Source organism: Trachemys scripta, chromosome 11 (assembly GCF_013100865.1).
Source record: "Trachemys scripta elegans isolate TJP31775 chromosome 11, CAS_Tse_1.0, whole genome shotgun sequence".
In the NCBI taxonomy this organism is placed as follows: domain Eukaryota; kingdom Metazoa; phylum Chordata; order Testudines; family Emydidae; genus Trachemys; species Trachemys scripta.
The window spans coordinates 5,232,900-5,248,108 of record NC_048308.1 but is presented as its reverse complement, the minus strand read 5'-3'; the positions used below and the strand labels follow the sequence as shown (position 1 = coordinate 5,248,108).

The following is a 15,209-nucleotide window of genomic DNA, read 5'->3' as shown; positions in this document are numbered from 1 at the left end:
TGTAAAATAAAGGTGTCTTTCTTTTGTGGAGGCACTGGGGGAGGGATGAGATTGTGCATTCCCCCTGTCCACTGCCGCCTCCCCTTGCAACTCCAGATGCCTTGAAGATGCCTCTCCAGACTCTGAATGATAAGAGTGGAATGGGGGTAAAGCTTGTTATTTATGCTTGCGTATTGCATACTGTTTTCAGAGCTAGGGGAAGCTTCTTTAAAAAGGTGTCGCATGTACACTCTTCCCCCCAGTGCAGCTGTCTTGGTGCTCTTTTCTTCATGGAAGAGGACCATACATTCTCCTTGCCCCGGTATGTTTCCTCTGGGATGGTTGGCATGGCTGCCACCACTGGCCAACATCTCTCTTCATGCAGTAGTCTGCTGGCGGACAAATCATTTCTGCTTCCTGTGCAGTGGACTCCCCGTACCTCTTCCCTTTCTACAGCAGCTGCTCAGATGCAGGCACAATGTAACCCTTAACTGCTCGAGTTAACCTGGTGGCCAATAAACCCTTCCTCAAATTAATGTGTTTCCAAAAAACCGAGAGTTTTAGAAGAAACTCCTGTGCTAACAAAACCCAGACTCAACCCTTAAACCCAGAACCTGAACTGAACTTCAGCAAAGCTTGGTAACCTTTTTCTGTTTTCACGTTGCTCCTGTGTCGGAAGCAGAAATACCTACAATAACCTAGGAATGGCTACCCTAGGAAAGGCATTATTTCCAACCCAGCCAGAAGCAAGAAAAACTAGGATTTTTGTTTGAAAAAATGCTACTTCCTGGGAGATTTTTAGCCCAGTTCTGATGACTCTGGGATCTGGACAGTGTGGAGAAGTATCCTGATTAGAGCTGAGTGAAACTTTTCAACACTTTTTTTTTTTTTTTGGTGGAAAAATGCAGATTCAGCATCACCAAAATATTTTGTGAAATCATTTCAATTTCACCAAATAATTTCAGTGGGAAAAAAAATCCTAAAAGCTCGAAGTTTTGTTTCAGCACTTTTGAAATGAAGTGTTTACTTTTTTATTTGAATACCTTTTGAAATTAAAGAAAATTTTCCTTTTAAAAAAATGAAAAAAAAAACCCCTCAAAATCAATACAAAACATTTTATTTTGAGTGGAACAAAATGTCTTGAACAAACCTTTTTTTTTCTTTCAATTTGCCAAAAAAAATTGGAAAATTTAATTTTTGGTTCAACCTTTTTGACAGTCACTATGTTTCATATATATTTAAACACATGGAAAATCTTCTATATTGTGCATAGTTTTGGAATCTGGCACTGTCCTAAAGGGAAAAAAGAACTGCTCTTACTTTAATCAGTCCATCATACTTTGCTAATTTCCGTCAGTATTTTATGGGGATGATGGAGGAATCTGAAAATTTAGAGAGATAAAAGACCTGATATTTAGTCTATTCCTTAGAGGGAAGTGAAGAATTATTCTCTACATAGTGTTTTGGCTAGACTAGATCTAAAGATTTCTTGTATTTCTTCTGAGCCTTTTAAAATTCATGATATTTGACCTTTTACTAGAAATTGATTCTATACATACCTCGTATCCAACAGAATAACTGAAGGCATCATCTTTATAGGGGTATTTTTCAGGTGCTGTGAAGTGTCTGTATTTGACCTGAGATGGATCTTTCTATGTTTAAATAGAAGCCAATGATTTGTTGTCATGCAAACTGCTAGTAATGACTTTTGGATGTCAGAGTGTTAGCATTTATATGTCATATTCTTGTTTCATTCAGGGATTTTTGTTCCCCACAGAGAGTTCTGCAATAACAGCTTTTTCATGATACTGTCAGTGCGGGACATGGATCAGTGTTTTTGTCACACTCCCCATCAGTACCCGGCCCAAGCCAGGGAAGCTGATGATCCGACTCGGTGATGAATCCTCGTCATGTGCTGCCTAAGGCACATTGCGCATACTCTAAGAAGAAGGCGGCGGCTGGTTCCGAAAAGCATGTGTAATGCTGTTGCCTAGTGGAAAACTGAAAATGTCTACTGATGCATGAACCTGATAAGGTTTAGGTGTTTGGTTCAGTTGGGATAAGTATCTAAAAGATTGGATGTTTATCTGGATATCTTTTATTAACGTCTGGTGCCAAGTCCTGTTCTGACTTGGGCTCCTGCAGTGCTCCTGATTTAGTGGGTTACAGGGGCATAAATAAGAGCAGAATTTGGTGCTCTACGTTGCAAAATGCATCAGAAATTGAATATACAGTAGATTTCTGTGACAGGCTTAGTCCCCTTAAGGGCAGTAGGACCTAGGGGCCAGCCCACCCCTATCCTGTAGTCATGGCCCTTTAAGATTTTGGGAGGTCTTATGGACACAAGGACCTAAGCAATAGGAGATATTGGTAGAAATGAAGCCGTCATGGTAATAAGAAGTGTTTTGCAGAGGGAGGGGGGGAGGAGGGGCAGAGGAGAACCTGTTTATTGTTTCTTTAAGGGCTGGGACCAGGAGGCTTACAGAGTGGGCGGGGCAAAACTCCCTCTCTCCCAGCCAATTGGTTTGAGATCTGGGAAGGGGACCAGCATATATGCTGTCTCCTCCCTCATAGCAGTGGAGACTCCAGCTGGAGAAGGTCTGCCTGCTAAACCCTTCCAGTCTGAGAGTGAAAGGATTAATTGGAGAAAAAGGGTCAGCTGGGGCAGTAGATGTTTGTGGCCCTGCTGGTGACCTAAACTACAACCCAGTTCCCAGGAGGAAAGCAGGGGACCCCTGTGCTCCAAAGGGCTTTAATAGCTGCCTGAATTACCCAGCTCTAGGAGGGGGGCTGGGGCTTCCTGAACAGGGGGAAGGAAACTTTCCTGGGACTCTTATATGAGCCCAGAGTGGGTGAGAACTTTAGAGACTAAAGAGTGGTTTGTACTCACTAAATAAAGTTAATAAACCAGACCACATGAAGTAATCTGGTTTGGGTAATTGACTGGAAGAACCCGAGTGGGCACTGAGGTCAGTGCACCGCAGGGCCATGGGGGGCCACAAGGGGATGCACTCTGGAGGCAACCACAGCATTCCTGTTTCTTACAAGGTTTCCAGTGCTTCCTTTTAGTCCTTAACGTCACATAGGACTTTACAGAGAGTTATGGTGCTATAGATGTACTAAATACCATGTTTCTGAGGTATCTGCTGAGTTGTCTCAAGCCCATGTTTTTTCTATGATTATTACTGCAATTGGAAACATTTAGCCGGATATCAGTGTTATATCAAACATGTATACATGCTATCATGCTGACATCTAGAAGTCACTGGTGTCAGGGTGCATGACAACGAATCATTAGCTCCTTTGCTAGTCTTGTCATCATTTTTAAAGATGGACTCCTGAAAAGCTTGGTCTGAAGTTGCCCCACACTCCAATTTGTCTTGCCTAAAGAAGAACAAGCAGAGCTGTCCCTGCTGCCGAGCTGTGGTGACGTGGCTCCAAAAGGATATGTTTGTGACAGCTCAGTTAATCTGCCCAGGTGGCCTGTTAACAGAGAGTTGAGTGGATGCTATGATGGGTTCTGAGACTTATAGACGCTTTACCCCTTTAAAAGCGTTCTGACCTAGCATTGGAATGATATCTCCAGCCAAGACTATTAGCACTCAGAGGCATGCTTGGTAAAATCATCATCATCATGTAGATACCCCTAGGTGCGAGGGATATTTATTTGAGGTAAGATTATATTTATTTGGATACAAAAGTGGAGGGAGACATATCTAGGGTGTAGATACAGCTTCATAGGATCTTTCGTAACATAGAAAAAACTGGAACAGCAGCTGGGACTGTGCGTTTGAAGCAGTGGCTAGCTGTTCTGAACGTCCTTGGGAGGTAAATAATGGACAGGGCAGGACATGGCTTTGGTGGTGGTGGTGTTTCTGGTATGATGACAAAGCAGGCAGATGAAGGAATCTTAACATAACAAAAGGGCTGTGAATCATGAAAAGAGGGCTGGGGGGCAGGGGGGGAATTACATAGGGATGATGGCCTAAATAAGAGAAGCTGATGGGAAGGGATAGTGGATTAGGTGTGGCACGGTATGGTGGTTTCTGTATTTCCTATGTTCTGGGCGCCCCCAACTCCCGTGAAATCAAGAGAGACTTTAACGATAAGCCACCCTAAACTTAATTTCCCCAATACTAATTTCTCCCTACTGTTACTCACACCTTCGTGTCAACTGTCTGTAATGGGCCACTCTCTTACCACTTCAAAAGTTATTTTTCCTCCCTTGGTATCTTGCTGTTAATTGTTTTATCTCGTTAGACTGACCTAACACTTGGTAAAGCAACCCACATCCTTTCATGTATTTATACCTGCTCCTGTATCTTTTACTTCATATATCTGATGAAGTGGGTTCTAGCCCACGAAACCTTATGCCTTATAAACCTTTATAAATTTGTTAGTCTCTAACGTGCCACAAGGACTCCTCTTTACGTTGTCATCTTCCTTCTGTTCCCCCTTAGAATCGGACATAGCAGATTTCGATGGCAGAAGTTCCCTCCTGTACAGATTCAATCAGAAAATGATGAGCACCTTCAAAGACGTGGTTTCCCTAAAGTTCAAGAGCATGCAGGGGGATGGAGTCTTATTCCACGGAGAGGGACAGCGCGGAGACTACATTACACTGGAGCTGCAGAAAGGGAAACTCTCCTTGCACATTAACCTGGGTAGGAGCTGACACTTTTTATTCATTCACATGAGATTTGTTTTCCATTTACTTTCATGATTTTGTATTTCAGCAGCATTGAGATGCCCCAGCTGAGATCAAGTCCCATTGTGCTAGGTGCTGTACATACACAGAGTAAAAGACAGTACCTGCCCCGAACATTTTGCAGTCTGAAGAGACAAAACAAAGGGTGGGAAGGGAAATAGAGAAGTCAAGTGACTTGCCTGAAGTCACACAGCAGGTCAGTGGCAGAGCCAAAAATAGAACCCACGTCTCCTGAGCGCTAGGTCAGTGCCCTATTTATCTGACTGCACTACCTTTATTTTTCTAGCTGCAAATATTGTTGTTGCCTGTTTAATCTACATCAGGCCTCAGGGGATTCAGTTGCAATCTCAACTACAATTTCCTCTCTCTGCTTACAGAATGATTCCTTTTTAAGTTCATCATTTCAGAGCAGGGCTCTGTCCAAGCTCTGCAGGTAGCCATCCAGTCGTATTTAGCATTCGGCTCACAGCGTCTGTGGCTGCTCTCAAGCAATAAGTCTAGGCTGGGTAGTTTCCATTCAGGCTGAAAACAGGTCGTCCTTTCCCTGTAACAGAACCCCCGTTTTGGAGGAGGCATGTTAGCCTCTGTGTTGTCATTGCTATACATTCAGACAAAGGAAAAGAAACCTAAGGGAAAATGTTGGCATGTGCTGGAAAGCAGAATTCACCTGCATCAAAACAGCTTCAGATCAGTAGCACAACCTCCCCCCCCCCCCCCCCCTAAAACATCAGACGGTTGCAGGGGAAAACTCCCTCCCACCACCCTGCTTTGTTAGCTTTCAATAAAATAAATGTTTTCTTTATTTAAGGTGATTTTAAGACACCTTTGTGGTCTCTGAGTCCTGTTACCAATCTGAACTCCTAGTGCAAATTACAGCAACCTCAGCACTGCTGTAGCTTATTTTTGCTGCCCAGGTCCCCAAGGAGATGTTCTGGCAGTCAAGGATTGCTGGAGATTAGGGAAGCCTTGTCCACGCCTCCTTTTACTCAAGAGAGACACTCCCTCACACTGAGAGTGTGGAGGTTTGGATTAGGAGCCACTAAAGTGACTCTGCCCCTCTTAAGGATATCCTTATAGAAGTTAAAATGGCTTTAGGGTTGCTTTGCTGCATAGGCACTGTTGAAGTTCTGATGCCATCTCTGATTTTGTTCTAATTCATCTAGCAATGATGTTACTTAATGTGAACTCTTGTGTGGATTTGTGCTATTCTTTCTCAAGACGAAAAACATCTGATACTAGCAACTGGTGTACCCAAAGGATTCAGGAGTTTGAATCAGCTCCCCAAAATGTAGGTGCTTCTCCAAAGCTCTTCAGAGGTGTTTGGTCTGCAAAGGTGACCAGGACAAGCTTTCTAGGGAGATTTCCTGTATTTCTTTGTAGGGCTGAATATGCCATGAGAACAGCTGTTCTTGAAGTATTTTGGTGCTTTTTTGCTTCTGGGCCTGGCTAGAGCCAGGCAGTGCAAAGGCATGGAGTCCCATCAGTGTTGGGTTTGTGGGATGAGGGAAGGTTTGGCTCAGTTCTTCTTTTGTACAAAGCTGTTTGCATTTCCCAAGTGGATACTTCAGATATACCTTCAATGGCAGGAGGTACTAGAGCATTCCACAGCTGGATTTTATATGCCACAGGGCAGATCACTGGAGTGAACACACTCTCTCTGTGCAGTATTGGGGGAGGGGGGGGGGGGGCGGGGAATCCCAAACCCTTGGTCTTTCCTTTAGCAGAAGCCATAACTCCTGAGTAATTCAGCACTGGGACATCTATATGGAGAGTATTTGAAAATCGGTTCCTTCTGTCAGCTGACTACTCTCTTGCAGGGCTTCACTTCAGTGGCTTGGAATGTGAGTGGTTGACTTGATTTAAACCAGGGAATAATAGTGAATAACCCAGTAGCCATTGAGTCATGGTTGTGGCTTAGGGCAATTTAATACTTGTAATTAAAACAATGTGGTTCTTATAAGGTAGGAACCTTCCCGCACTGTCTCCTAGACCAGGACTAGTATGATGACCCCTGCTGGAAGTGTTGTCAGACGGGACAGAGCGCAGACCCATTGGTCTAAAAGCATGAAACCCTAATGCTTGTACTTTAACACTCCCATACAGAAAACTAGAGGAGACAAAGGCATTGTGTTAATATGGGTTACTTTAGGTTCTATTGCCCCAGATTTCCCACCATCAGGATCACTGATGGTAGCAGTGGTGGGACCAATTGTGTAACCCTACTCATAGTATATCTACATGAGATTGGTGCTTAAAATGCTAGAGGCTGGTGGTGCCTCTTGTATGCTACAGCTCCCATTTTTGTTATCACCAGTGGAGCTGAATCCTGCATAGCCAAGGCGGGAAGATTTAGTAAAACTCCCTAGCGTATACAAGGCCAGGGTAAAACGAGTCGGCACCTGTTTCTCTTCTCAGCTTATGTCCGTGGGAGTTAGCAAAAGTCGTCCGACAATTAGAACAACTGAAATCATTAAAACAAACCCAGTTAATAATTCCTTCCTCATTTCTCCCTTTGTGCTTAATTGTGTTTTGTTTAAAATCCCAGTAACAATTTTCCACGGCTCTTCATTTGTTTTTACATAAACTCATTAGTTGGCTTTGTACACAACTAATCTTTCTTCCTTGTTTTTTTAGAGTCGCATTGATAATGCTATATTCCTATTATTCATTATCTGTAAGCGTATAGTGCATTACACATGCAAAAGACCCATTTCAGAAGGAAGCTCGAAACGCTGGGTTTTCTGACACTGTTGGTTTCTCGTCTTCCTTCAGAAAAAGTTCTACTTTTAATTTAGGAAGAAGAGTGTGATACCATAGTTTTATTTATTTGGTTGCATTTCTATGAGATATCACATGTCTGTTTACTCTGGAACCTCAAATAGAGCTTTTATGAGCCACAAAATTTGAATCTGGATTTTGACTACCACTGAGTGAGTGTGTGTGTGTGAAGGGAGGCAGGTTTTGGATCCAAGGTTTTTATCTTATACACAGCTTGAGTAATCCTTTTGGAATGTGCATCCTTCCATTTCCACTGATGAATAGAAAAGAATGCACAGTAGAGACCAGAAGCTCTGAAATCTTAAGGCAGGAACCTGGCTAGAAAACAGAAAAGCACTTAGCTCATTGAGATCTGGGCCTGATTATTCTCTTACTGGAGTAGGACTCTGATCTCGCTTGCACTTCTATGCAACTGGCGTTACTCCACAGACATCAAAGGAATTATTCCACATTTTTTTTCTAGTGCAATGGAGACCAAAATCTGGCACTATCTAAATATCTATTCTTGTTTATATTTCCAGAAACACGATGTCTAAAATGTTTTCTCCAGAGAGGGTTGCTAAAATGGGGAAGAAAAAAAAAAAGTAATGACTAAAATGTCAAGAGTAATTAGACTGTATGTTTGTGGAAACCCACAGTTGTACTACATCTGTTCCTTTAATGGGTGGCAGATTTTTGTTTAAGCCAGATGGCGTTCTTAAAATGTTAGGGTGTCTACTGCGCTTCAGAGCTGAGTAACAGGCAACACAACAATTTTGCCAGTGCTGCCATGTATGACGATTTATGCAACAATCTGGGAAAATCCCCCTCCATATATTCCTGACCAGGACATTGGAACAAACCAAGAAGAGACTGTCCCCGAAGAATCCAAGCCAGGTTTACCCTGGGCCCTGTTTCTCTTGGGGCAGGACTCTAGCCATCTAGTTAGCACATAGACATAGAAGCCTTAATGCTTCGGTTCAAGAGTCCAGGGCTCGCTACAGTGTCTTCTGTTTGCATCTGCCCCCGCAGGAGATGCCAAGCTGCGTTTCAGCACCAGCCACACATCAGTCACCCTGGGCAGCCTCCTGGATGATCAGCATTGGCACTCGGTTCTCATCGAACGCTTCAACAAGCAAGTGAACTTCACGGTGGACAAGCACACTCAGCATTTCCGAACCAAGGGGGATTCAGATCACCTGGACATTGATTATGAGGTGTGTTGAGTCTTTTGGGTTATATCTCTGAAGACAGGTGTGAGCTCGGGGAGCAGACAGTCTCTGTGCTGGTTTTGTCAGCAGTAGTGATCTCTCTCTAACCTGTATTCCTTCTCCCCTAAAACTCCTCTCATGGTTAACCAGCCTGAATCATGGCACTTCCTCTGTGTGTCTGATGCTCTAGGGAAATTGTCAGTCTCTGGAAGGTTCATCAGCCCATGTACTAATCTGGGACTCAGAAGGCACAGCCTTCCATGGTGGAAGGATTATGCTGCAGCAGAATCCCAAGGGGGAATTCAGAGGGAGTGTGTGCCACAGTGGCAACTCTACAACTATTTCAATGGTTGTGTTATGCTCTCTCCGTGCACATGTGTAGCGCTGGTGGCCACAGTAGAGAGAACGTGGTCCTGTCCTTAACTCATCCCTGCATAGTCCAGCCAGATTGCAGCTGCCTCCAGCACAGAGATGGAAGGTGACTAGAAAGCACCTAGGGAGGAGAGGTAAAGGGGATCCCTCCTTCACCAGTGCTGCCTTGTGCTGAATGCGGGAGAGGCATCCTCCCCAGCAGGACACCTGGTTCAGAGGCCAGGCTGGCACGGGGAGGTGTATTTCACCCTCTCCACTACTCGGGTCAGCCTGCCCTGTACTCTCTGAAAAGTGCATGCAAAGTCTTTTAGAACTAGTGTCTCATCAAGTGTATGGTTAGCTATTTCCTGATTATAACCACGATACTCCCATTTCCCACCCCCACTTGAATATTTCCTGTTTTCCTTTTCATTATGCTTCTTCCTGATGAGCAAGTTCCAGGACCGTGCAGAGCACGATGTTGTGTTTGCACAGCCAGAGCCGTCATCCTTATTTGAATGTACTACACTGGCATCGCTCACGGTTGTGCAATCAAAGGCTTCTTGTCTGCACTTTGGATTCTTTTCTCTTTAAAGGATCCACTCCCAGCGTGTCCTGAGTGCAGAAACCAGATGGCTTAACAGCGGCACTTATGCACATGTGGCTCAGCCATTCTCAATTCTTATTCAATCCTGAGTTGATTGTGTCTAGTTTGCATATCAATTCCAGCTCAGCAGTCTCTCGTTGGAGTCTGTTTTTGAAGTTTTTCTGTTGTAATATAGCCACCCACAGGTCTGTCACTGAATGACCAGACAGGTTAAAGTGTTCTCCCACTGGTTTTTGAGTATTATGATTCCTGATGTCAGATTTGTGTTCATTAATTCTTTTGCGTAGAGACTGTCCGGTTTGGCCAATGTACATGGCAGAGGGGCATTGCTGGCACATGATGGCATATATCACATTGGTAGATGTGCAGGTGAACGAGCCCCTGATGGTATGGCTGATGTGATTAGGTCCTATGATGATGTCACTTGAATAGATATGTGGACAGAGTTGCAGGGAGTGAATAAGGACTGGGAATGGCTGAGCCATTACAAACATTGAATCTATCTCCCCTTGTAAGTATTCTCATACTTCTTATCAAACTGTCTGTACTGGGCTATCTTGATTATCACTTCAAAAGTTTTTTTCTCTTACTTAATTGGCCTGTCAGAGTTGGTAAGACAACTCCCACTTGTTCATGCTCTCTGTATGTGTGTATATATATATCTCCTCAATATATGTTCCACTCTATATGCATCCGAAGAAGTGGGCTGTAGCCCACGAAAGCTTATGCTCAAATAAATTTGTTAGTCTCTAAGGTGCCACAAGTACTCCTGTTCTTTTTGCGGCTACAGACTAACACGGCTGCTACTCTGAAACCTTAGATTGCAGGTAGCTCTCAAGTATGGATGGGCCAGCTCTTGAGAGGTCCCTTGGTGTCATTGCAGCTTTCTGGCTTATTCCTAATAATAATAAATATTCCTGTATTGTGCAGTAGTGATTTAAGCCATGGCAATAACAGAAATGCAGGCCTTGCTGTTTAGAGCCATCACCTCAGAACAGCATCGTATGTTCTAAGAGATTACGAAAAGACTTGGATTCTTCTACTCAGTGAAAAATGGGGCATGATCTACTTTGGGGAAGTTCACAAGTAGATTCATTTAGTAGCAGATCCTAATCAAATCCATGCTTCTTTGTAAACGATGTTACATTATTCTATATTAATATTTAATATTCCAGTCACACTCTGAGACCCCAGTCAGGAGCAGGGCCTCATTTTGTTAAGTGCTTTAAAGAGCTTAAGATCTAAGAAGACAAGTGTCATATGACAGCTGGTGGGGAGAGGGATCCAGTCAAATGTATACGAAGTTTTACATACACAAATACACTTCTTTTGTTGTTGTTGTTGTTGTTATAAATAGATAAAATATTGGTCTGATTCTTAAAACTGATAAGAACCTACAGCTTCGGTTGACTTTGTTGAGGTTTGTATTGTGGTAGTGTCAAGAGACACCAACTGAGACTGATGGTTCATAAGAATGTAAAAATGGCCATACTGGGTCAAACCAATGGTCCATCTAGCCCAGAATTCTGATTTCTGACAGTGGCAAGTGTTAGATGCTTCAGAGGGAATGAAGAAAACAGGGAAATTATTAAATGATCCATCACCTATTGTCCAGTCCCAGCATCTAGTCAGATATTTAGGGACATCCAGAGCATGGAATTGCATCTTTGACTATCTTGGCTAAAGGCCATTGATGGACCTATCCTCCATGAACGTATCTCTCTCCTTTTCTCTTTTTTTTTTTTTAACCCAGTTATACTTTTGGCCTTCACATCATTCCCTGGCAATGAGATTCACACACTGAAGAACTTCTTCACCAAATGCACAGTCCTTTTGTTTGTTTTAAACCCAATGCATATTAATTTCATCGTGTGCCCTCTGCGTCTTGTGTTATGTGAAAGAGTGAATAACGCTTCCCTATTCACTTACTCCACATAACTCATGATTTTATAGACATCTATCATATTCTCCTTTAGTCATCTCTTTTCTAAAATGAACAGTCCCAGTCTTTTTAATCTCTCCTCATATGGAAGCTGTTTCATACTCTTGATAATTTTTCTTGTCCTTCTCTGCACCTTTTCCAATTCTAATATATCTTTTTTAAGATGGGGTGACTGGAACTGCAGGCAGTGTTCAAGGTGTGGACATACCATGGATTATATAGTGGCATTATGATATTTTCTGTCTATCCCTTTCGTAATGGTTCCTAACATTCTGTTTAGTTTTTTTGACTGCCGAACGCAGATTAAGCGGATGTTTTCAGAGAACTAGCTACGATGTCTGCAAGATCTTCCTTGAGTGTAACAGCTAGTTTAGACACCATCATTTTGTATGTATAGATGGGATTATGTTTTCCAATATGCATTATTCTGCACTTATTCATATTGGCATTTCATTTGCCATTTTGTTCCCCCCACCCACCCAGTTTTGTGAGATCCTTTTGTACCTCTTTTCAGGCAGTTTTGCTCTTAGCTATCTTGAGTAATTTTTTTCTCATCCACAATTTTTTTCCACCTCACTGTTAACTGTTTTTTCCACATCATTTATGAATATGTTAAACAGCACAGGTCCCAGTACAGATCCTTGGGGACCCCACCATTTTCCTCTCTCTAATCTGAAAACTAATAATTTATTCCTACCCTTTGTTTCCAGTCTTTTAACCAGTTACTGATCCATGTGAGAATCTTTCCACTTATTCCATGCCTGCTTACTTTACTTAAGAGTCTTTGGTGGGGGACCTTGTCAAAGGCTTTCTGAAAGTCCAAATGCACTATATCAACTGGATCACCTTTGTCCACATGCTTGTTGACACCCTCAAAGAATTCTAATAGATTGATGAGGCATGATTTCCCTTTACAAAAGCAGTGTTTACTCTTCCCCAATATATCGTGTTCATCTATGTTTCTGATCATTCTGTTCTTTACTATAGTTTCAACCATTTTGTCTGGTACTGAACTTAGGTTTACTGGCCTGTACTTTCTAGGATTGCCTCTGGAATCTTTTTTAAAAATTGGCATTACATTAGCTATCCTTCAGTCATTTGGTACAGAGGCTGATTTAAGCAATAGGTTACATATGTCAGTTAGTAGTTCTGTAATTTCACATTTGAGTTCCTTCAGACTTCTTGAGTGAATGCCATCTGGTCCTGGTGACTTACCAATTTTTAATTTATCAATTTCTTCCAAAACTTCCTCAATTGAGACCTCAGTCTGGGACAGTTGCTCAGATTTGTCACCTAAAAGAATGGCTCAGGTGTGGGAATCCCTCTGACATCCTCTGCAGTGAAGATGATGCACAGAATTCATTTAGCTTCTCCGCAAACTCTAGTCTTTCTTGTGTGCTCCTTTAGCACCTTGAGCATTGCACTTGGCCCTATAGAATTTCAGAGTGAGGAAATTGGATGTCCTCTGCACTTCTGGAAATCCAGCTAGGAGTCTTCACCATCCTGTCCCTCAAGCTTTCATCAATTTATTGATTTCGTATAGGCTTTACGACAGTGAGAATGAGGAGGCGCTTGAAGCAGAGAATCATGGCTAGAATTGGGTGACAATTTTTGAACAAAATTTTTTTAGTGTAAAATGACCCTTTAAAAAAACCCCCACAAATAATTATTTTTGTGAAAAACTTTGTCAACATTTTATTTTCTGAAAATTTCCTTCATTTTCTGGATATTTTTTCAGAACTGATCAAAAACATCATAGACAATATATATATATATATTTTTTAACAATGTAAGTCCTCTAATTGTGTTTGCAAGGCGCTTTCATTCTTTGGCATATGTGTGTGGAGGGGAGGGGATTTAGAGGAAAGCAACAAAAATGAGTAGCAGAGTGTGCGGAAATGACTCATAAGGAAAGACTTAAACAAAACTTTGTTTTGGATAAACCACTACTAGGGGTGGTAAGAACAAGATTAATTTCTGGAAACATTTAAACCATGTACGACCCCGCCATACAAGGAGATTAAAACAGGTATGGTAGGTGGGTTATAAATTGGAGTTAAGGAATGCAATTTAAGAAAAGGAAAACATAGGCTGGATATCAGGTGAAACAGCATAATGGTGAGATCTAACATACATGCTTCAAAGACTATCCTAAAACTGGAATGGAGAAAGCCCCTGAAAAGAATGCCCTAGAGAAGAAACTCTCCAACTGTTTGGGAGAATGGACTATTTGATCTTTTAGCTCTTCCAATTTCTCAACTTCAGTATACTCTGAATCTCTAGTTCTTGGTGCACTGTTGATGCTGGGAGGTATTTTGAGTTAAGAAAAGCTGTTGCCCCAGTGCAGTATAAAGAAGTTTAATTAGTCCAAACTTTCCAAAGAATTTCTTTCCATGGGCACTACAGACCATATTCTCAAATGGTGTAAACCCGTCATGCACCTCAATGGTGGTATGCCAGTTTACATTAGCTCAGGATCTGGCCCATAAGGGTCAAAATTCACCAAGACTTTTTTTCTTCCATTTGCATTTGAATTACTCTAGCATTTCAGCCTAATGCTGAAGACAATGCTGTCTAATGGAAGCTTTTTTCAGCAAATTTAGGGGATTAAAGGCCTCGCTAAATGTAAGAAAACCATGAGTTTGGTAATTCAAATTATTACTGATCACTAAGGAAATTGTTTTCTCAATAATTCAGCACTGTAATTGATATTGATTTCTGGGTTTTATAGAAAATTCCTAAGCAGGAGACTTGAAAGAACAGAAAATGAAAGAAAAATGAGGGAGGCATGTGATTTCAGCAAGAAATAATGATTCTCAACTACAAAAGGCATTGCTATTGCATAACCCTTCATGTCAATAACAGACTTGCAAGTGATGCAGAGTTGAAAACTATTTCACTCTTTATTGCCTGGTGTAATTATCAATCAATACAACCAAGGCGCAAGTTGATGAAGATTACATTTACAAGACAGTGCTCAAGGTTTTACCCAGGCATCTTCCATTTAATGTTATGCCTAGTCTAACCTGTTTTTTCTTAACACCAGCACCCCCGAAAATCCCACAGTTGCAATCACTGGTACACTCGAGTCTTGGGAGCAATACTAGACTCACTAGTATAGACAAGTATCAGGGGGTAGCCGTGTTAGTCTGTATCCACAAAAACAACAAGGAGTCCGGTGGCACCTTAAAGACTAACAGATTTATTTGGGCATAAGCTTTTGTGGGTAAAAAACCTCACTTCTTTAGATGCATGGAGTGAAAGTTACAGCTGCAGGCATTATATAATGACACATGAAGAGAAGGGAGTACCTCACAAGTGGAGAACCAGTGTAGACAGGGCCAATTCAATCAGGGTGGATGTACTCCTCTCCCAATAATAGATGAGGAGGTGTCAATTCCAGGAGAGGCAAAGCTGCTTTTGTAATGAGCCAGCCACTCCCAGTCCGGATTCAAGCCCAAATTAATGGTGTTAAATTTGCAAATAAATTTTAGTTCTGCTCTTTCTCTTTGAAGTCTTTCTGAAGTTTTTTTGTTCAAGAATAGTGACTTTTAAATCTGTAACTTTCACTCCATGCCTCTGAAGAAGGGAGGTTTTTTACCCACGAAAGCTTATGCCCAAATAAATCTGTTAGTCTTTAAGGTGCCACCGGAC

The 15,209-nt window shown here is 42.0% G+C and overlaps 1 protein-coding gene across 1 annotated transcript in view; it reads left to right on the top strand.

Annotated features, from left to right (window-relative positions):
• CNTNAP5 (contactin associated protein family member 5) overlaps positions 1–15,209 on the top strand; it is a 411,826-nt gene that overhangs the window by 198,745 nt on the left and 197,872 nt on the right. The window contains exons 5-6 of the mRNA XM_034785890.1: positions 4,440–4,643; positions 8,477–8,661. Coding sequence (XP_034641781.1) covers positions 4,440–4,643; positions 8,477–8,661 — 389 coding nt within the window. The remainder of the gene's footprint in view (positions 1–4,439; positions 4,644–8,476; positions 8,662–15,209) is intronic.